Source organism: Paramormyrops kingsleyae, chromosome 12, assembly GCF_048594095.1.
Source record: "Paramormyrops kingsleyae isolate MSU_618 chromosome 12, PKINGS_0.4, whole genome shotgun sequence".
NCBI classification, from domain to species: domain Eukaryota; kingdom Metazoa; phylum Chordata; class Actinopteri; order Osteoglossiformes; family Mormyridae; genus Paramormyrops; species Paramormyrops kingsleyae.
The window spans coordinates 14,879,460-14,902,111 of record NC_132808.1 but is presented as its reverse complement, the minus strand read 5'-3'; the positions used below and the strand labels follow the sequence as shown (position 1 = coordinate 14,902,111).

The 22,652-nt window shown below is 40.2% G+C and overlaps 1 protein-coding gene across 1 annotated transcript in view; it reads left to right on the top strand.

The window, feature by feature from the left end:
* LOC111858110 (uncharacterized) overlaps positions 1-22,652 on the top strand; it is a 38,676-nt gene that overhangs the window by 1,344 nt on the left and 14,680 nt on the right. The window contains exons 2-12 of the mRNA XM_072718464.1: positions 539-650; positions 779-1,126; positions 1,246-1,521; positions 4,361-4,468; positions 5,569-5,589; positions 7,625-7,645; positions 8,653-8,673; positions 15,887-15,907; positions 16,961-16,981; positions 18,604-18,630; positions 19,263-19,792. Coding sequence (XP_072574565.1) covers positions 578-650; positions 779-1,126; positions 1,246-1,521; positions 4,361-4,468; positions 5,569-5,589; positions 7,625-7,645; positions 8,653-8,673; positions 15,887-15,907; positions 16,961-16,981; positions 18,604-18,630; positions 19,263-19,792 — 1,467 coding nt within the window. The 5' untranslated portion in view covers positions 539-577. The remainder of the gene's footprint in view (positions 1-538; positions 651-778; positions 1,127-1,245; positions 1,522-4,360; positions 4,469-5,568; positions 5,590-7,624; positions 7,646-8,652; positions 8,674-15,886; positions 15,908-16,960; positions 16,982-18,603; positions 18,631-19,262; positions 19,793-22,652) is intronic.

The window sequence follows — 22,652 nt, the reverse complement described above, 5'->3', positions numbered from 1 at the left end:
TCTCCATAGAAATGAATGGAGAGTCCCCACAAGATATAATTACAAACATGTGTGTGTATCTGTGTGTGTGAGATGTTATTCACCTTCAGAATCATCATGGTGACAGGAGTATTGAATTCCTCCTAGTGTACAGGTTTGATGGGCCCACCTTGGACAGATTTTGCATTTCAGCCAATTTTCCTTTGACTTTGAAATGTTCCACAGACACAATGCAGAAGTTCACTGAGCTTGAGAAGTGCCCTGTTGTGTAGCTTGAGGACTGGCCTGGTGGGAGTTGGAGAAATACTGTTACAGCTATCCCAGACTGTGTTAGCCATGAATAAGGTTACCTTGCAGCTAAGAGCAGGAATATTAACTTGTATAAAAGTTCCTTCTTCACTTGTGAAATAAAGACTAAACTGAACATGTGCAGAGTGAGTTATGTGATTTGTCCCTCATTCCTGATTTAAATAGACTTTGTTACCACTATCCCATGTTACAATCATCCCAGTCTCCCCTACAGCCTTTGTTGCATTCTCATTTCCCCCATTTTTCACAGATAAACCTGTATTTACCTGAATATACCTGGAGTCCAGCGATGAAGGACAAATGGTCTTCATGCTCTTGTTTCATCCTCTTGCTATTCCAACATGCCAGTGTATCCAGACCAGGTACAGTGGATAATTTCCATAATCACTGACAAACTAAACTAAATACTAAAGTTTTTGTGTGTGTCTTGCACAAATGGCTGTTTACTAACTAATGAAATGTTTTACTGTTGTATTACTGTTCTTTTCAGAAAAGTTTGAGGTTCTTGGTCCTTCAGAACCTGTTGTGGTTGTAGCCGGTGAAGATGTGGTTCTGCCGTGTTTTCTCAAGCCCAGTATCAGTGCTGTGGACATGGAGGTCATGTGGTTCAGAAAGGACTTCACAGAGTATGTGTATCTATACCAAGATACTAAGACTATTACTACAAATCAGATCCCATCTTACAAGGAAAGGGCAGCGCTGTTCCCAGAAGAACTGACAAAAGGAAATGTTTCACTAAAGCTGACAGGAGTAAAAAGTTCAGATAGTGGCCGGTATAAATGCTTTGTTCAGTCTACAGAATCGCACGATGATTGGTCCATTGATATAATTATCATGGGTATGTACAGTATATGTATTTTTAAAAGTATTCAAATATTTGATTTTATTATACCAGTAATATGTATATATGTCTGGATTTTTTTACTTAAAGATCCTAAAAAGTGTCTCTATCTCTAGGAACCCAGTCATTGATCTCCATTGAAAGATACAGAGATAGAGCAATCAGTTTTATGTATGAACTTCAAAGCTGGTATCCTGATGCTGAAGTTACCTGGTTGGACAGTGAAGGTCAAAATCTCACTGCTGAACATTCAGAAACACATAGAAGCACAGATGGTTCTCTCAGTTTGAGAGGACGTGTCATTGTACATGAGACAGAGAATAACAGGTTTACCTGTCGAGTTCTGCAGAAGAAGCTTGGTCTACTAAGAGAGGAGGTCGTTGAAATATCTGGTGAGTTATATCATTTAAAAGTATTTAAAGTTTGGCACAGTATTTCCATCCATCCATCCATCCATCCATCCATCCACAGTATTTTAAACTTTTAAATAAGAATTCCTGCAGCATGCCAGTATCCTCCAAGTTATGGTTTATAATCTTGCTCGTCATTAACCATCAACTTAATTTGGTAGATGACCAGTGGCTTGTTTGTCCATCATACCTGTAAAAGGCCCAGACACTGGATTTCTTAGTTGTTCAGGTAACCTCTCTGCTGAAAGGATCACTTTAGATTTTTAGCCTTTTCAGTGTAAAGTAAATCTACTAATGGTACATGTATATTTATTTTGCATAATGAAAATATATGTGTCCTGTGTAGTGGCGGAACTGCACACAAGGCCCCGGGGCAAAACACAGATCAGGCCCTCCCTCCCCTCCCGCGCGCGCGCGCATGCACGTATATGTAGCGGCGCTGAAATGAGTTTTAAAGTGTAGGTGCTAGAACACAAAAAAACTTAATGAGATTATTCGACTGTCCCTCACAAAAACCGTAAAGTTTTAGTGGCTAAATTGCGTTTTCTACGCCTTTTCAGACCAGAGGAGATTTGTTTGGCTATGTCTAGAAAACAACGTTGTTACCAGTGTGGAGACCGTCAGAGTTTTACCAAGGACAAAAATTCCACCTCCAGCTGCCTGCCCATCTCATCCATTTCTGTTGCAAAAATTACAGTGTATTGTCTAAGTGAATAGGGTATAGGTTAATTCGTGTGCAGGCACCGTCTTTCTCATTATCATAATGCGTCCATGCCTCCGGGTATAGCCCATTCAAATGTCATGTAGCCTAACTTTTTAAACAGCACAGAATCATTAACCTACTTTAACGCATTTATTTATACAACCACATATTTCCCACATTTTGACATCAGTGATGCAATGAAGATACAGTCTCTTTATTTCTTGACATCAACCCTCCCCATTAATCCGGGCTTCGGACCGGCACCTAGTTGAGCTTGCTTGCTCCCTTAAGTGGCTGAGTTAGTGTCACGATCCGCTCCGTTCGATCCCGATGTGTGCCATGCCCACCTCGTTACCTCGTGTGATTCCCTGATTGTTCTCACCTGTGGCTCGTTACCAGTAGCTTGTTTTTTGTATTTAGTCCTTGTCTCAGTCTGTCTACCCAGTGGCCTGTACTACGAAGCGGGGTTACTGGCTTATCGGGGTAACTTGTCGGATTTAAGGTACCACAGTTTAAATGGACTATATATTCGCTCACTTACATTTTGCTCAGACTACCTTAAATCCAACAAGTTACCCCGATAAGCCAGTAACCCCGCTTCGTAGTACAGGCCACAGATCCGTCATTGTATTGTTATGGTGTTGTTCCTAGTGTGCGTTATTAAACCCTGTCTGTCCTTATTCACGGCTCTGCTTGCCTGCTTCCCGGCTCGCCTTGCCCCGCTATCGTAACAGTTAGGCTAAACTATATACATATGTAACCCTGGTTTCTTGATGAGTGGGTAACGTGTGCCTGTCTCCCTCTCGGGCTGTGGGTAGTAAGCGGGCTACAGTTTCTGTAACAATTACGTTTAATAATCACCAACACGGCAGAACAACACCTTCCAAATTCTTTCCCCAGCCGCTCTCCACCGTTCCCCTCTAAACCCGTCCCCCTGTGTACCAGGGCGGATAGGAACTAATAAAACGGTTAACCAAGGGAACATACTGAACCTAAATATAACACATGTAAATATAACCGAAATAATAAAGTGCTGTAACTGATTATAAATAAAATAAAATAAATTAATATTAAATCTGATCATTCAACATAACATTGTAATGTAAAATAAATATACATTAACCTCAATAAAATTACTGCAAAGCATAATAATAATATAACATAAATCAGTGACATACTGTACACTTAATTAAAATAATCCAAAAAAAATAATGTGCACAGTAAATACAGTTACACATATTTACAAAGACTACAATAAAACATCCCAAAATATGTAGTCTAACAAAACGCAGTTTAGCCTACCTGGCGAAAATGCAAACAAACAAATTAAAAGGCCCACGGTATATAATCGGGCTATATCCAACAAAAAGCAGTTTATAAGAACGCAGCCTACATGGCAAAATTGCAAACAAACAGATGGCCTGCGGCATGTAATAGCGTATTAGAACAGAACTTGCTCTAAGTTTTTTTTTTTTTCTTTTTCTTTCTTTTTTGTGCCCCACTTTTACTTTTAAACATGTTGAATTACTTTCGTTACCAACAAACCAGGCATGCACCTTCCTAGTCTTGATGTACTGTATGTCATCAGACGGATGAGGACGTTAGGCACCTTTTAGATCCTACCTATCATGCACTGTAGTTTTTTTGCAAATTCCTCAAAAAGAATACAAAAGGAACAGCTTAGTTTGACTTCAAAACATTACTATGTATTATATTTTAAGTTTGTTGTAGGGATTTTTCAGATTTTTTTTTTTTAAATTCAAAATTACACCATACGCCCACCATAATAAGAATGTATACCAAGTCAAGTCACAGTTGAAGTGTAAGTAGTATATTCTAGCTATTAAAAGCTTGGGAGAAATTATATCAGTAAAACTTTGTATGTACTGTATACAGTATGAGAGGGTTTGGGACCAAGAGTGGCGATCACGCCTGGCCTACCTATAGTTCTGCCCCTGGTCCTGTGGCTGTGCTTTCTTGGTAAGTCAGTGGAGAGAGTTCAAATATACAGCTGTGGGTGTAGTATGGAAACTGACAATGTAAAACTCTGTAGGTTTATGCATATTGCAGAAAAAAACATGCTTACATAAATCTAATATATGACATCTTGTTTCACAGGTGAGCTGTTTCAGCATGCCTATCCCTGGAAGGTGGCTTGCTGGTGTCTTTGTGCTCTTGCATTAACTGTAATGGCAATTTTAATTTGCTGTAAAAAAAGGAAAAATGGTAGGTTGTTGTTTATGTTCCTAGTACTTTGAATACTTACACTCAATATTGATCAATCCCCCCAATAACTAACAAAATGACTTGTTTTCCCTGTTTTGAGGTGGCAGTGTAGTTTCATATGAAATTATGTGTGGAGTTTAACCTACAAGCTTTTTGTGTCTCCCATGCTTATTTAGCAGAAATGTCACAGCTTCTGTTGTCCTGTGGATAAGCGACACAGAAAAGTGGCCAGGAGCTACAAAAGTTCCCATTTGAAACAGCCAGTGGAACTTGGAACCAGGAACTAGGTACCTCAACTTCGGTAGGAAAGTGCCTTATGAGGGTGAAGAGTAGGCTTACAGACCAGATCTTGCAAGAGTTTTGTTTTCCTCCTCAGGGGTTATACTGACATTTCAATAGGCACTTTTACACCAAAGTTCGGGAACCTGGTCTCAGGTTACAAGTTCCTGGGCTGTCTGGACCTGGGACTTTTGTAGCTCCTGGCCACATTCAGGTCAACCATCAAAAATATTCACAAGGCTTGTCTTAATATTCAGCATTTTTTTTCCAACAACATGTAATGTCAAAATACAGTGGAATATTTCAGATTTCTGAATCTCATCAAATTTTAGCCTCCTGTCTATATGAAGAAAGGTTGTAAAGGTCAAGCAGAGATAGGATGGTACTGTATATGCACTGATGCACGAAAATACTGAAATATTTAAGATTTCTGAATGTTATTTGTTTGGAGGGTCTGGCTGAGATAAGATAGACTTTGATTCAAGGGGGAAATCTGTTAATTATCCTAGGGATGGTCTATAAACCATCCTACTAAATTCCTTGAAATAATTTGTTTGACTGATCCATGAATTTCATATTAATTATGTGCCTGTTTTGCTTTCTCAGCTCAGCACTATGCTTTGATTGTTCTATACACTGCATGCACTTTGAAAACTTACATTAGGATTCTCACTAAAACCTTCTTTAACAAAGAGTGTGCATCAAGGATGGATGTAGTATAAGAACAAACCTCAAATGGAGGAACATCAAAGCTGCTACAGTAAATAATGTTCAATCTCCTACAACATTCACCTCTAACTAACATCTTGGTTCTTCAACAGCTCAGCTCAGGAAAACGAAAGGTAGGTTCTGTATGTGTCTTTGTGTCTGCATGTGTCTGTATGTATGTGGATCTTTCAGCACGGGGTTTCCAATTATAGCCTCATGCCAAAGGCGTAGATTTTGGTATTGACAGCAGGGACATGCCCCTACCAATTTTGTCAGCTTTGTTACCTTTCTTAGGGTAAAAGTAATAGGGAAGACTAGGAACATAAGGTTCCTCAAAACAGAAAAGCAGGCACAGCAGGGTAAATCAAAAGTGAGGACAAACAGCAAAGACAAACACACACAATACCAAAGAGGAAAAACTGATAAGACATACATAACAGATGAGGCTGGCCTCTGGGCTTATAGAACTAAGACAGAGGAGGGAACAGGATGGTCAGCAACACCTGCTGGCCAAATGAGGACGGAACACCTAGGACAGAGATGGACTTTATGACAGAGAGGGGGAAAGACGGAATGGCCAGCAATGCCTGCTGGCCGAGCAGGGCCAGGTCACAGAGGATGGGGTCAGATGGGAACAACCCTGACACGTATATAATGTACACAATGGAAAAAATAACTTGTTTGATGTATAAATCTTCAAGGACAAAAGTTAGGTCAAGGTTGACAGTAGCAGAATATTTTATCACCACATTTTGATAGTTGGTAAGCGTGTAAACCTACTCAAGCGGTAAGAAATAAAAACAAAACAATTAAAATCATTCTCTCTAAAGAGTAGGTTTTATTACAGTTCTGAGAAATGTATCAAATCACACATGATGTAAAAAACACACACTGGAACACAATGAGAAAAACTTACATTGTTGGATGTATAAATCTTCAAGTAAAAAAGATAGATAAATGTTAATATGTTTTTATATTTACAAAATCCAGTATTGTTTAATGTCTTTTTGCAAAATGTCTTTAGAGTAAAGATGTTGTTGCTGACATTAGCATACTGTGTTCATTGCACCGGCTATTGGACTAGAGTTCTTCTTATCCAATTAACACACCATGGGCCATCAAATTTTAGAGGGGGGGAGGTGACAGTGACACAGTGGTGCAGTGGTTAGCACTGTTGCCTCCCACCTCTAGGACCTCTGTTTGAGTCTTTGCCTGGGTTCCATGTGTGATGTTTCCATGTTCTCCCTGGGTCATCATGAGATTTCCTGTGGGTAGCTGAGTAGCCCCCCAAAGCCTAAAAACATGCTGAGGTTAATCTGAGCCACCAGATTGTCCATAGGTGTGCTTATATGAGTGTGCCCTGCAATGGGTTGGTGATACAGAATGTCAAACCAGGAAGCAGAGACAGGATGGTATATGCACTTACATTATGCATAAAAATACTGTGGGATATTTAAGATTTGAGTGTTTTTTGTTTGTAGGGTTTGGCTAAGATATCTTAGCCTTGAATTCAAGGGAGAAATCTGTCAATTATCCCAAAGATGGAAGGATGGGGGGAGGGTGGTTTGCACTGTTACCTCACCCCTATGGGACCCGGGTACGAGTCTCCACCTGGGTTCCATGTGTGTGGAGTTTGCATGCTCCACCAGTGTTGCTGTGGGGTTTCTTCCAGGTACTTCAGCTCACAGCCCAAAAACATGCTAAGGATAACTAGAGTCACCAAATTGCCCATAGGTGTGAGTCTGCCCTGCCATGGGTTGGCGCCCCATCCTGGGTTGTTCCCTGCTTTGCCCCCATAGGCTCCAGACCCCCACAGCCCTGACTAGGACATGCAGTTACAGAAGATGGATCTCTGGGATGGTCTATAAACCATCCTACTAAATTTCATGAAATCATTTGTTTGACTGATCCATGAATTCCATATTAATTATGTGCCTGTTTTGCTTTTCTCAGCTCAGCACTACGCTTTGATTTTCATATACACTGCATGCACTTTGAAAACTTACATTAGGATTCAGACTAAAACATTCTTCTACAAAGAGTGTGCAGCACGGATGGCTGTAGTACGAGACGGAACCTCTAACAGAGGGACATCAAACTGCTACAGTAAATGATGTTGTATGTGCTACTGTACATCTCTAACCTCTGACTGATATCTATGTTCAACAGATCAGCTCAGCACAACGAGAGGTAGGTTCTGTATGTGCCTATGTGTCTGTACTGTATGTATGCATCTATGTATATATGTATGTACATGCATCTTTCAGCACAGGCTATCAAATTATCAATCTTCCTGTCAAAGGCGTAGATTAGGGCATGAGTGGTGTGGACTTGTTCCTACCAATATTGTGGGAAAATGCAGAAATCTTGTTTGTAGATATTTTGTCGGCACTTTCTTCCCAATAACATGAAACGACAAATCAGGAATCAGGAAGCAGAGACAGGATGGTATATACACTTATGTGTAAAAATACTGTGGGATATTTGAGATATCTGAGTGTTTTTTGTTTGTAGGGTTTGGCTAAGATATCGTAGCCTTGAATTCAAGGGAGAAATCTGTCAATTATCCCAAAGATGGAAGGATGGGGGGAGGGTGGTTTGCACTGTTGCCTCACCCCTATGGGACCCGGGTACGAGTCTCCACCTGGGTTCCATGTGTGTGGAGTTTGCATGCTCCACCAGTGTTGCTGTGGGGTTTCTTCCAGGTACTTCAGCTCACAGCCCAAAAACATGCTGAGGCTAACTAGAGTCACCAAATTGCCCATAGGTGTGACTGTGCCCTGCAATGGGTTGGCACCCCAACCTGGGTTGTTCCCTGCCTTGTGCCCACAGGCTCCAGACCCCCACAGCCCTGACTAGGACATGCAGTTACAGAAGATGGATCCCTGGGATGGTCTATAAACCATCCTACTAAATTTCTTGAAATCATTTTTTTGACTGATCCATGAATTCCATATTAATTATGTGTCTGTTTTGCTTTTCTCAGCTCAGCACTACGCTTTGATTTTCATATACACTGCATGCACTTTGAAAACTTACATTAGGATTCAGATTAAAACATTCTTATACAAAGAGTGTGCAGCACGGATGGCTGTAGTACGAGACGGAACCTCTAACAGAGGGACATCAAACTGCGACAGTAAATGATGTTGTATGTGCTACATCTCTAACCTCTGACTGATATCTATGTTCAACAGATCAGCTCAGCAGAACGGAAGGTAGGTTCTGTATGTGCCTGTGTGTCTGTACTGTATGTATGTATCTATGTATATATATATGTACATGCATCTTTCAGCACAGGCTATCAAATTATCAATCTTCCTGTCAAAGGTGTAGATTAGGGCATGAGTGGTGTGGACTTGTTCCTACCAATATTGTGGGAAAATGCAGAAATCTTGTTTGTAGATATTTTGTCGGCACTTTCTTCCCAATAACATGAAACGACAAATCAGGAATCAGGAAGCAGAGACAGGATGGTATATACACTTATGTGTAAAATACTGTGGGATATTTAAGATATCTGACTGTTTTTTGTTTGTAGGGTTTGGCTAAGATATCGTAGCCTTTAATTCAAGGGAGAAATCTGTCAATTATCCCAAAGATGGAAGGATGGGGGGAGGGTGGTTTGCACTGTTGCCTCACCCCTATGGGACCCGGGTACGAGTCTCCACCTGGGTTCCATGTGTGTGGAGTTTGCATGCTCCCCCCATGTTGCTGTGGGGTTTCTTCCAGGTACTTCAGCCCACCCCCCCACAGCCCAAAAATATGCTGAGGCTAACTAGAGTCACCAAATTGCCCATAGGTGTGACTGTGCCCTGCAATGGGTTGGCACCCCAACCTGGGTTGTTCCCTGCTTTACCCCCATAGGCTCCAGACCCCCCACAGCCCTGACTAGGACATGCAGTTACAGAAGATGGATCCCTGGGATGGTCTATAAACCATCCTACTAAATTTCTTGAAATCATTTTTTTGACTGATCCATGAATTCCATATTAATTATGTGCCTGTTTTGCTTTTCTCAGCTCAGCACTACGCTTTGATTTTCATATACACTGCATGCACTTTGAAAACTTACATTAGGATTCAGACTAAAACATTCTTCTACAAAGAGTGTGCAGCACGGATGGCTGTAGTACGAGACGGAACCTCTAACAGAGGGACATCAAACTGCGACAGTAAATGATGTTGTATGTGCTACATCTCTAACCTCTGACTGATATCTATGTTCAACAGCTCAGCTCAGGACAAGAGAAGGTAGGTTCTGTATGTATCTGTGTGTCTGTATGTATGTATCTATGTATATATATATGTACATGCATCTTTCAGCACAGGCTATCAAATTATCAATCTTCCTGTCAAAGGCGTAGATTAGGGCATGAGTGGTGTGGACTTGTTCCTACCAATATTGTGGGAAAATGCAGAAATCTTGTTTGTAGATATTTTGTCAGCACTTTCTTCCCAATAACATGAAACGACAAATCAGGAATCAGGAAGCAGAGACAGGATGGTATATACACTTATGTGTAAAAATACTGTGGGATATTTGAGATATCTGAGTGTTTTTTGTTTGTAGGGTTTGGCTAAGATATCGTAGCCTTGAATTCAAGGGAGAAATCTGTCAATTATCCCAAAGATGGAAGGATGGGGGGAGGGTGGTTTGCACTGTTGCCTCACCCCTATGGGACCCGGGTACGAGTCTCCACCTGGGTTCCATGTGTGTGGAGTTTGCATGCTCCCCCCATGTTGCTGTGGGGTTTCTTCCAGGTACTTCAGCTCACAGCCCAAAAACATGCTGAGGCTAACTAGAGTCACCAAATTGCCCATAGGTGTGAGTCTGCCCTGCCATGGGTTGGCACCCCATCCTGGGTTGTTCCCTGCTTTGCCCCCATAGGCTCCAGACCCCCACAGCCCTGACTAGGACATGCAGTTACAGAAGATGGATCCCTGGGATGGTCTATAAACCATCCTACTCAATTTCATGAAATCATTTGTTTGACCTAGTTCAAACAAACTACTTTGTTTCAACTAGTCCAGAATGCTGCAGCCCGCCTTCTAACCAGAACGCGAAGGCGTGAGCATATTACACCTGTGCTCGCCGCCCTTCTTTGGCTCCCTGTCCATTATAGGATTCATTTCAAAATTCTTTTATTCGTTTTTAAATCTGTACATGGTCTGGCACCTTCCTACATATCAGGTCTTTTAAAAGTTCATACACCATCCAGGGCTCTTAGGTCAGCTGACCAAATCCACCTAGTCATTCCTCCCTCTAGGCTAAAAAGCCGAGGTGATTGGGCCTAAGCTCTGGAATGAGCTGCCATTGCACAGACGCCTAGCTCCTTCCTTGGCTGTTTATAAATCTCATCTTAAAACCCATTTTTATGCCCTGGCATTCAATACAGCATGAATGAGTTATCTGTATGTTTTTTTTTTTGCATTTTGTTTCATGTTTACTTTGTGTTGCCCTCTCCGTTTGTCTATCAGGTCGTATTTCCTTGCTTGTCCAGCACTTTGGTCAGCTGTTATTGTTGTTTTTAAAGTGCTTTATAAATAAACGTGACTCGACATGACTTGACCGATCCATGAATTCCATATTAATTATGTGTCTGTTTTGCTTTTCTCAGCTCAGCACTACGCTTTGATTTTCATATACACTGCATGCACTTTGAAAATTTACATTAGGATTCTCATTAAAACCTTTAACAAAGAATGTTATCAAGGATGGCTGTAATATAAGAAGAAAAATTGAATGGAGGAACTTCAAAGCTGCTAAATCATGTTCTATGTCCTACAACAATCATCTCTGACTAACATCTCTGTTCTTCAACAGCTGAGCTCAGTGAAACGAAATGTAAGTTCTGTATGTGTCTTTGTGTCCGTGTGTGTCTGTATGTATGTGGATATTTCAGCACAGGGTTTCCAATTATAGCCTCATGCCAAAGGCGTAGATTTGGGTATAGACTGCAGGGACATGCCCCTACTAATACTGCAGGAGTATGCAGAAATCTTGTCTTGTTGATATTTTGTCAGCTTTCTTACTTTTCTTGGGGTAAAAGACTAGGTAAATAAGGCTACTCAAAACAGAAAACCAGGCAGAGCAGGGAAAATCAAAAGTGAGGACAAAAAGCAAAGACAAAGATATAAAATAACAAAGGTGTGCAGGATATCTTGATAAATTGGGGTCTCCAGGCGCCACCCCCCAGGAGGAGTAGGGGAAATAAAATGTGCAATTAGTCAAAGTAGGGGAGACTACAGGCAGTGCTAACAGTTAGGTGAGTGCAATATGAAGTGCAATGCTCCGGCAGATATGGCTATGGCAGCATAAGTAGGAGGGAGAGGCAGGTGGGAATGCAGGCATGGGGAGTCCCTGAAATGTCAGCACTTCAATTCCACAAGGGATTGTGAAGCTAGAGTGACAGCACTGACAGTTCAGTTTATCCAAAGCCAGTGGCACCAATCCCCACCCTAGAGGTGTAATCGGCCCGACAGAATTCGGCACGAGCCCGGCCTGAGCCCGTGTAAAATGATAGAAATTAAGATCTTCAGCTCTACCTGGGGGGTATTCCACAAAGCAAGCAGGATTAAGGGAAAGTCTGACTTATTTTGACAAGTCTGGCTCATTTAAGTGGGAGTTCCGTTCCATAAACGTGTCTTAAATGAGTCCCTGCTGAGCTACCAGGGTAACTTACAGTAGGCGAGTGAACAAGTCTGCTCCGGACCAGGTTAACTGTCCCCCTTAGTTAAGCGTTGTCTCAAAGAACGTCTGAGGTGTGGGAACAGATTCCCAAAAGATCGTTCTGTCTGACAAAATTCCGTGCTCTCACTTCTCATGTCGTGTAATAAATATAATAAAGCCTATAAAAAAATCACGTCTCAGCATTCTAATTAATTCCAAAATAATTCAAGTAAAAGCGTACCCATATTGCAAAGGTCAAACATGAAATGCAATGACTGAAACTGAAAAAAAAAATAGGTTAAAATAATATGAACAGGACGGTATTTTCATATTTTTAGTTACTGTGTACTTTGAAAGTTTATTAGTAAAATATCAAAGCCAATATATGCTTATTTGTGCAGAACATTTCACATGGATGCGATTAAAAGTATTTTACGGAGATCAGATAATACAGAACAACATTATACAGTAAGAATGACACGCAAATTCAACCCAGAAGCTTCCCCATTGGCTATGGGGATCAAACCAGCAACTTTCACGGTGTAAGGCAACAGCATAAACCACTGTACCGTGCTATGGTACTGGGCACTTGTAACATCTATGTAACTTACACATTTAATCAGTCTGCAATTCCTTGCCAAGCCAACTCCCTGGCTGTGTTTATGGCCACAGTATTGCCTTTTTTAGCGATTACATCTTTGCATTTTTCATACAGCTCCATCAGCAGCGTTTGTTCTGCGCTGAAAAAAATACACCACTCTCATTTTACACACTTTCTGAATCATTTGACCGAACTATCGTTCATCCACTCATCTGGGCTTAAATATCTTGGGTGTGCCCACTAAGTGAGACTATGCAAGTCTGTCTTGTATGAGCCTTGATTAATAAAAGCTGAACTGCGTTAGTGGAATGACATGAGACTAAGGCCCAATCCCATTTCTCCTCCCTTAGCCCTACCACTAGATTTCGAGGGCCCTCCCTTCCGAAGTTGACTTCACAGATCGTAGCCACAAGGGGTAGGGCTTGAAATCTTTACCTAGGAAACGGGACACCACTCGCTTACGTCATTAAAGTCCTGTAAAATAAACAATAGTCATTAAATAAGATAGATTATGTTAAACATATTCAGACTGCAAGGCAAATGGGTTACTCACTTCCATAGCTGTTTAGCAGCATATTTTTTTTTGGTGAACTGCTCTTCATTATGTGCCCTGAACTTTATGAGCTGCCTGGTTTGCTCTGGAGTCCCTGGAATAGTACAACATGCTTATAACACGGACAAGTCACTTTAACATTACAACATGATTATACCACTGACGTGTCCCTAGAATATTACAGAATGATTATGACACTGTCGATTTGTGGATTAGCATTCCTTTGGCAATGGCACGCAGATTTAAAATTAAGCATATTGCATGCAATATTTGCATGCAATGTTCTTGAAATCATTTATTTGACTGATCCATGAATTCCATATTAATTATGTGCCTGTTTTGCTTTTCTCAGCTCAGCACTACGCTTTGATTTTCATATACACTGCATGCACTTTGAAAACTTACATTAGGATTCAGACTAAAACATTCTTATACAAAGAGTGTGCAGCACGGATGGCTGTAGTACGAGACGGAACCTCTAACAGAGGGACATCAAACTGCTACAGTAAATGATGTTGTATGTGCTACATCTCTAACCTCTGACTGATATCTATGTTCAACAGCTCAGCTCAGGACAAGAGAAGGTAGGTTCTGTATGTATCTGTGTGTCTGTATGTATGTATCTATGTATATATATATGTACATGCATCTTTCAGCACAGGCTATCAAATTATCAATCTTCCTGTCAAAGGCGTAGATTAGGGCATGAGTGGTGTGGACTTGTTCCTACCAATATTGTGGGAAAATGCAGAAATCTTGTTTGTAGATATTTTGTCAGCACTTTCTTCCCAATAACATGAAACGACAAATCAGGAATCAGGAAGCAGAGACAGGATGGTATATACACTTATGTGTAAAAATACTGTGGGATATTTAAGATTTCTGAGTGTTTTTTGTTTGTAGGGTTTGGCTAAGATATCGTAGCCTTGAATTCAAGGGAGAAATCTGTCAATTATCCCAAAGATGGAAGGATGGGGGGAGGGTGGTTTGCACTGTTGCCTCACCCCTATGGGACCCGGGTACGAGTCTCCACCTGGGTTCCATGTGTGTGGAGTTTGCATGCTCCACCAGTGTTGCTGTGGGGTTTCTTCCAGGTACTTCAGCTCACAGCCCAAAAACATGCTGAGGCTAACTAGAGTCACCAAATTGCCCATAGGTGTGACTGTGCCCTGCAATGGGTTGGCGCCCCAACCTGGGTTGTTCCCTGCCTTGTGCCCACAGGCTCCAGACCCCCACAGCCCTGACTAGGACATGCAGTTACAGAAGATGGATCCCTGGGATGGTCTATAAACCATCCTACTAAATTTCTTGAAATCATTTTTTTGACTGATCCATGAATTCCATATTAATTATGTGTCTGTTTTGCTTTTCTCAGCTCAGCACTACGCTTTGATTTTCATATACACTGCATGCACTTTGAAAACTTACATTAGGATTCAGATTAAAACATTCTTATACAAAGAGTGTGCAGCACGGATGGCTGTAGTACGAGACGGAACCTCTAACAGAGGGACATCAAACTGCGACAGTAAATGATGTTGTATGTGCTACATCTCTAACCTCTGACTGATATCTATGTTCAACAGATCAGCTCAGCAGAACGGAAGGTAGGTTCTGTATGTGCCTGTGTGTCTGTACTGTATGTATGTATCTATGTATATATATATGTACATGCATCTTTCAGCACAGGCTATCAAATTATCAATCTTCCTGTCAAAGGTGTAGATTAGGGCATGAGTGGTGTGGACTTGTTCCTACCAATATTGTGGGAAAATGCAGAAATCTTGTTTGTAGATATTTTGTCGGCACTTTCTTCCCAATAACATGAAACGACAAATCAGGAATCAGGAAGCAGAGACAGGATGGTATATGCACTTATGTGTAAAAATACTGTGGGATATTTGAGATATCTGAGTGGTTTTTGTTTGTAGGGTTTGGCTAAGATATAGTAGCCTTGAATTCAAGGGAGAAATCTGTCAATTATCCCAAAGATGGAAGGATGGGGGGAGGGTGGTTTGCACTGTTGCCTCACCCCTATGGGACCCGGGTACGAGTCTCCACCTGGGTTCCATGTGTGTGGAGTTTGCATGCTCCCCCCATGTTGCTGTGGGGTTTCTTCCAGGTACTTCAGCCCACCCCCAGCCCAAAATTCTGAATGTGCTTGGTTTGGATAGATTAAGACTGAATTATATATAGCAGCATTTCCCAGTTATTTTCCCAGAGGACCAAATTCCTTCAGCTACACTAAACCAGAGGACCAACACCCTAAAATTTACCAGTGGGGGAGGGCTACCAATGATAAACTTTAAACTGGAGGTGATTGGGGGGGTGGGGGGGGTGGATTTATCATACTGGCCAGACATCTAACTCTCACCGGCAGTCTATTGGGCAGCTCTGATTACAATTACCTAGCAGTTGGTTTAAAACCAACTTAGGTTTATTGTAAACACTTGTTTGACTGTTATGCATATGTACACTTATGTAATATGTGCGTATATGTGGATGGCTGTAGTTGAAGAGGAAACCTGGATAGAGGAACATCAAAGTTACTACAGTAAATCATGTTATAAATATTACAACAACCTCCTCTGTTTTGTTCAACAGGTCAGCTCCTAGACATACAAGGTAGGTTCTATGTGTCTGTGTGTATGTATGTGGACCTTTCAGCACTGCAGGTCATGATCATAAGCAATTAATGTGCTTAATTAAAGTTTATTAGTGTGTGTATATATATACTGTATATAAAATAAAGATCATCAATCCTAAGTAAATGCAGAAATTTTGTCAGCATTTGAATCTGAACGTTATATTTTATGTAGAACATTTTGCCACTACATTAACAAGATGATAAACATGTAAACCCACACTAGCAGTAACAATTAAGAACAATTTAAATAATTAAAATCATTCTTTGTAAAGAATAGGGTTGATTACAGGGGAAATGTTTCAAATGCATATATAATGTGAATGAAACATTATAGAAAAACATTTACTTTTTTGCTGTATAAAATTTCTGAAAAAAAGGTAAGTCAGTATTATTATTTTTTTTATTTAAAAAATCCAATTTTATTTGTCTTTATGTGATATTTCTTTACAGTAAAGGTGTTGTTGCTGACATTGGCACATTGTGTTGGTCGCATCAACTGTTGGGCTAAAGTTCTTGCTGCCTAATTAACACATCATTGGTGATCAAATTTTAGCCTCCTGTATGTATGAAAAAGGTGTAATGGTAGAGGAGGGAGAGGATGATACATAGACTTTTGCAAGAGGATAGACATGCTATAGGGTTTTTAGGATTTCTGGATGTTATTTCTATGGAAGAGTTGATTAAGATAAGAGATAGTTTACTGATCCCAGGGGAGATGTGTAGAGTATCCAGGGGTTGGTCTAACAGCCATGCTACCAAATTTATTGAGAACAGTTGTTTGACTGATATCCATTTATTACAGTATGTGTTAGTTCCCATGTGTCTATTCTGCTTTTCTCAACTCAGCCCTATGCTTTGATTTCCTATATAATGCACATACTTTTAATACTTACACTTCGATTCAGACTTAAATATTCTGTGCATTCGTGCACAAGAAGAAACCTGGAACAGTGGAACATCGAAGCTACTAAAGTAAATTCTCTTAAATACGCTACAACAATCCCCACTGTCTAACATCTTTTCTTCAACAGATCACCTCCCAAAAATACTAGGTAGGTTTTGTATGTGTGTATTTATGTTGAGTAATGATGGGGATTCTGAGAAATGTGTCGTTTGGCCATTTCATCATTATACAAACATCAAAGAGTGTACTTGCAGAAACATCTACGGTATAGCCTGCTACACACTTACTGCAGCTCTGGAAAATGTTTAATAAATATTAAGTTCATGGAGTACCTGGAGGAAACCCCACAACAACATGGGGAGAACATGCAAACTCCACACACATGTGACCCAGGTGGAGACTTGAACCCAGGTCTTAGAGGTGTGAGACAACAGTGCTAACCACTGCACCACCATGCCACCCCAGCTAATCTATTCTTGCAAATTATATATATATATTTTTATGTAGATGATAAAGTAACAGTATTTCAGGTAATATATCACTGATGCTGCAAGTTTGCTTATAAACTCTCCATGGTGCTAGATTGTTGTTTGCTGTTCTTCTGTATTAAAGTTCCATTTCCAAGTGTAAGATTTCACTTTGAACTACTGGTGCAGCTGGGATAATGTGCTCTGCCCCATATATCCTTCATCTCTTAAAATTAACAACGTTTCCTATTCCCCCCTTTCAGATATATGCAAATTGTATTTCCAATTAACACATCATTGAATTTGAGAGGTCTGTAACATACGTGCATAATTGTGGACTTTCACACCAAAGTTCTGGAACTTTTTTACTATATTTACTATCTCAACTAACATTTAGCATTTGTTTTATTTTTTAAATGAATGGCTTTATACATACCAGAATTTTTATTGCAGACAATCTAAGTTAGAGGTGTATGTACTGAAAAGTCAGTATAGGCATCAACACGTGTGCACCCACACGTAGTTACTGTAATAGGTGTAAAAAAGGCCCGTGTTTAAGTTTGTCACATGCAGTAGTGAAATCTTTATTGGTAATTGCTTGTTAATAAAGATTTGTAGCTTATCAGCCATCTTAGACTGTCAAGAGCAATTCTGCTGGAACTGTGTGAAGAATTGGCCCAGCTATTGAATGACCTACAATACAAAATCATGCTGCTCCTGTCCGTTTTTAAGTACTGCAGCGTTTGGCTCAGTGGGATAAGGCTCTGTGCTTGTGAACGAAACAAAATGTCATGGCTCCTCAAAAAGGTTCTGGTTCCCAGAAAGAGTTCCTGTAGTGTGAAAGTTCCCATTGTTATTGTCAGGTTGCGAGTAGACGAGCCGGTGAGAGAGGTGAGAGCAGTCAGGTTGACAAACAAAACGGGGTTTATTAGGAGGCAGGCAGGACGGGTACTCACACATGGGAATAGACGATGACAGATCTCAGGGGAAACTACTCGAGACGTGGACTAAATACAAGAGACTAGTTAAACGGAACAGGCAACAGGTGAGAACAATCAGGGTTCGACATGAGGTAATGAGGGGGCGTGGCACACACGAGGAGCGTTCGGAGCTGAACGTGACAGTTATATACTTCTGTTATATACTTTTAACAGTTAATTAGTTTTAATTTAATTTTATTTCGCAGTCAGTATGTGATTCAAATATTGTGTTAATGTCCTATCTTTTATAAGTATGTCTGATATGTTAAATATTGCATACCTTAAGCATCTCATTGATCACTCTATGCTTTTTTTCTCCACAGACTTTGAAGCAAACCGAAAAAATGCAGGTGAAGCTATTGGTTTTTCACTCAGATCAGGCATTTTCTACAGTGAAGCTCAAACCTATGAAACTGATAGAGACTTAATGTAAAGGGATTAGCTGTCTGTCTGATGGATGCACCAACACCACCATGATAGCTGATGATCCTGCAGCTCTCAAGGGCATACATGCTAAGAGAATGCTTACATATTGGGTCATAATCAACACTTTGATGTTAAGCATTACAGTACAAACAGGATTAACTTATTCCTGGGAAAGAATTTATTTTGGCTTCCAGGGTAATATAGGCTTTGCAATAAGTTGTGTTCTGTGTTTAGGTCAAAGAACAAAGGACTTTTCAAAGTAATGATATTATTCTCCAGCAATCAGGGATGCGTTTCCTAAAAGCTTGCATAGTTATACCCGTTCAGTTGCATGGTTCCACCTATGTAAGTTGCTGACGTAATCAGCAACTATGCTTTTCGGAAATGCACCCCAGATTGATTTTATTGCTTTTCAGTGAATAACTTTAGTTTAATTAATTACAAACCCATAGCACTGTATTCACATTCATCATTAAAGCAATCACTGTACTAATCTGCTCATGTGTAAAGTACTTTTTTGCACAACACAATTTCCCTGTCCTTTTTTCCTGAACAGTTGATGTCACCCTGGATCCTGATACGGCACAACCTGGGCTGATCATCTCTGAGGATGGGAAAGAAGTCACATATAGTGGCAATAAGCAGGGATTTGATTACTCATTCTTTTATAACTTACGGTATAATTTAAACCAGTTAGGTGTTCTGGGGAAGGAGGGGTTTACCTCAGGTAGACATTACTGGGAGGTGGTGGTTGGGAAGAAGACTGAATGGGCATTAGGGGTTGTAGAGGTCACAGATGGGAAGAAATCTGAACTTTCCTGGGGTATATACTTCAGTAAAGGTAGGTACCAGACTTTCGGTCAACACTGGATTAACCTCTATGTGAAGAAAAAGCCTGAGAAGGTGGGGATATTAGTGGATTATGGAGAGGGGCATGTCTCCTTTTACAATGTGGGGGCAAAGTCTTATATTTACTCTTTCTTTGAGTTGAAATTCAAAAAGGAGCTCTATCCATTTTTCATACCCTCAATCAAGTGGGATGAGGACAATTCAGCCCCACTGATTATAACTACTGTTCACGAAACTGAATGATTTTTATTTCCTACGTTCCGATTTAGGCAAAGTATATTTCAGTTGCTCAGTTTATTTTAGTGCAGTAAGTGTAGATGAAATCATCGTGCCATGAAAAATAAATGGTGAGCATGGAGTGCAGGGGGTTAAATGTGTTCTCTCACAGTTCCTGAAAAGGGATGCATTTAGAATGTGGTTAAAGAGATGAATATATAAATTACTGAAGACAAAAGATATTAGCTTGTGTGTGTTTAACATTTACAAAGGAAATGGCTATTACAGCTGCAAATATCGGCAATTCTGTGTTTTTTAAATCAAACACAATTCAATATGCCTATCTATTGTTGCAATGAAATAGTCCTTTAGGAAAAAACAAACAAAAAGTTAATATCTGTAAATACAGTTGTTCCAGAGAGTGTTTTGTTTCCTGCTGAATTGCTTTGAATCCTGTCTTTCACAAATCATTCACAATTTCTTTTTATGATTGTCTTTAATATTAATTAACCAATTGTTTTTCTTTATTTTTTGCTTGTAAGTGAAAGACCAATAAATAATATATGCATCTTCCAACTGCTTATCAACTATAAGTTTGTGGGGGTAAATAAGTAAAAAAAAAAAAATGCATTCAACTATTTAAAAAAAAGAAAGAAAAACATTTAAAAAATACAACCACACACTGCTTGAGATTATAAATCCCCTTGCATGATCAGTTTCTATTTGTGAGTTTATTGGTGTGAAACTCAAAATTCACTTGTATCTGCAGTTACTGAATAATATGTAATACTGATATGTCGATTTATGTCCTATCAAGTCATATCCGATTGCATTTATGTCCGAGGTCCATAGTAAATATGCACTGATTGAGAGACACCTGAAAGTGGATGTGGTAGGATGTTAACAGCTGTACTGCTTTTTATTTAATGTTTAGATTTTTTTTAATTTACGAATATATTTATAAATTAATTGTATTTATTATTCACCATGGAGTACTTTGTGTATATTACAGTACTGTACTTATTGTCTTGCCTCTCCCCTATAACTATTGAGATACACCCAAATTGACTTGCGACTGGTGGTCCCAGTCCCAAATATGAACGCAAGTCGACAGATACCTGAATTTAAGCATACATCTGTCTTTCGTGACTGAGATGCAGTACAGGGTGGAGATGAGTCTGTAGCCTATCCCAGGATACACAAGGCGTGAGCCCAGGAATGTCATGGACAGGCTGCTAGTCCATCAGAAGGTGCACACATCATAGGCAGCTTAGACGTGCTATTTCACCTAACCATGTAATAGCCTGTTGGGGGGGGCATTGAAGGTCAGGTGAGAGATAATATTGGGCTCATTATTTTGTTTGCAGCCCTGTGTTCTTTCTCTTACAGCCTTCTGACCTGATGTCCACACCCAAATTAGTTTTCTTTTTAAAATTTCAAAAGAAATTCCTGTATCCATGAAAAAAGAAAACATTTAATCTGTAATCCTGATATGTTGCATTGTACTGTTTAAAATCCAAAACCGCAGGTAAGAGCAAGAAAATGTATGTTGAGACAGTGCTGCACTTAATACCTGAAATAAAGGCATTATACAATCCCAGACAGTACACACAGTACACACGGTAACCAGCAAGGAGCTTCTCTGTCTGACAGGCAGAACTGACTCTGAATGGGCAGAATGTGATTACACTGGTAGTGTGCTTGTTATCATTTAAACTCATTTCTTAACATAGAGTACGGGGGTGATGCAATGGTGCAACAGTCTTGCACCTGATGGTTGCAGGTTTGACTGTATACTGTATGTGCGGAGTTTGCATGTTCTGGTTGTGGTTGTGTTGGTCTGCCGCAAGTACTCTGCTTATTTCCTGCACTCCCAGAAACATGCAGTTCATTGGAATCGACGTCTCAGAATTGTCCTTAGTGTACTTTTATGGGTTGGGGTGCATGTTGTCCCAGGGCTCCTCTTTCTAATGCTTCCTGGGAAAGGCTCAAGATGTCCAGTCACCTTGTAAGTCCGGCTATCCTGTACAGTATGTTATTTTCCACCTGTTTGCAGATTTGAATGGTGTTACCAGCCTCGGTCCTGAACACAGATGCTATGTTGTGCCATTGACCATCACTGACTCACTTGACTCAGCAACACACTGAGAAAACATTCACGCACTACACTTTCTTACAACGTTTTAGTTGTATAACTTTAAATATAGCTCTATCTTCAAATACCTGCACAGTGGTACAGTGGTTAATGCCGTCATCTCTGGACTCCAGGGTTGGCAACTAAAAACATTTAAATTTCTAGGATTTTTTTTTGCGACTAAACATACTTAAGAACATATACTTCAATATTACACAAGTACAGAGCATGACAAAAAGGAACTGAATTCAACAGAAAGAACAGGTATTTCCAGCTGACTGGGAGGCTGGTCTGTGTGTATTGGGTGGAGGGGCTTGCATGAGCACCTGCTCCTTTTGCCCAGACTATTTAAAGTGCCTCTCTGAGTGGACCTTCCTATACTTTTGAGTGCTTCTGCTGCCCCTGTCCTCCTGCTCGGTGCCGTTGAGCAGCCCCTCAGACAGTCTCTGCACGGCTCTGCTGGGAGAACCAGTTTACCTCCATAACATTAGCAGGAAGATGACACAGTGTCACATGTTCCTAAAAGCAACATTTTCCACCAGTAAAATTTAACTTCCTTATTTCCATATTATTTCCATAACTATATAACTATACATGAACAGACAGCTGTATTTTTAGGAGTGAAGCTGCATTTTATGGAGTCAGCAGGGAATCATTAAAATTATTTAGTAATGTTTTACATTAACTGCACCTTCATAATGCCTTTATAATGCTTTTATAGAACATTCATAAATAGCATGTAAATGT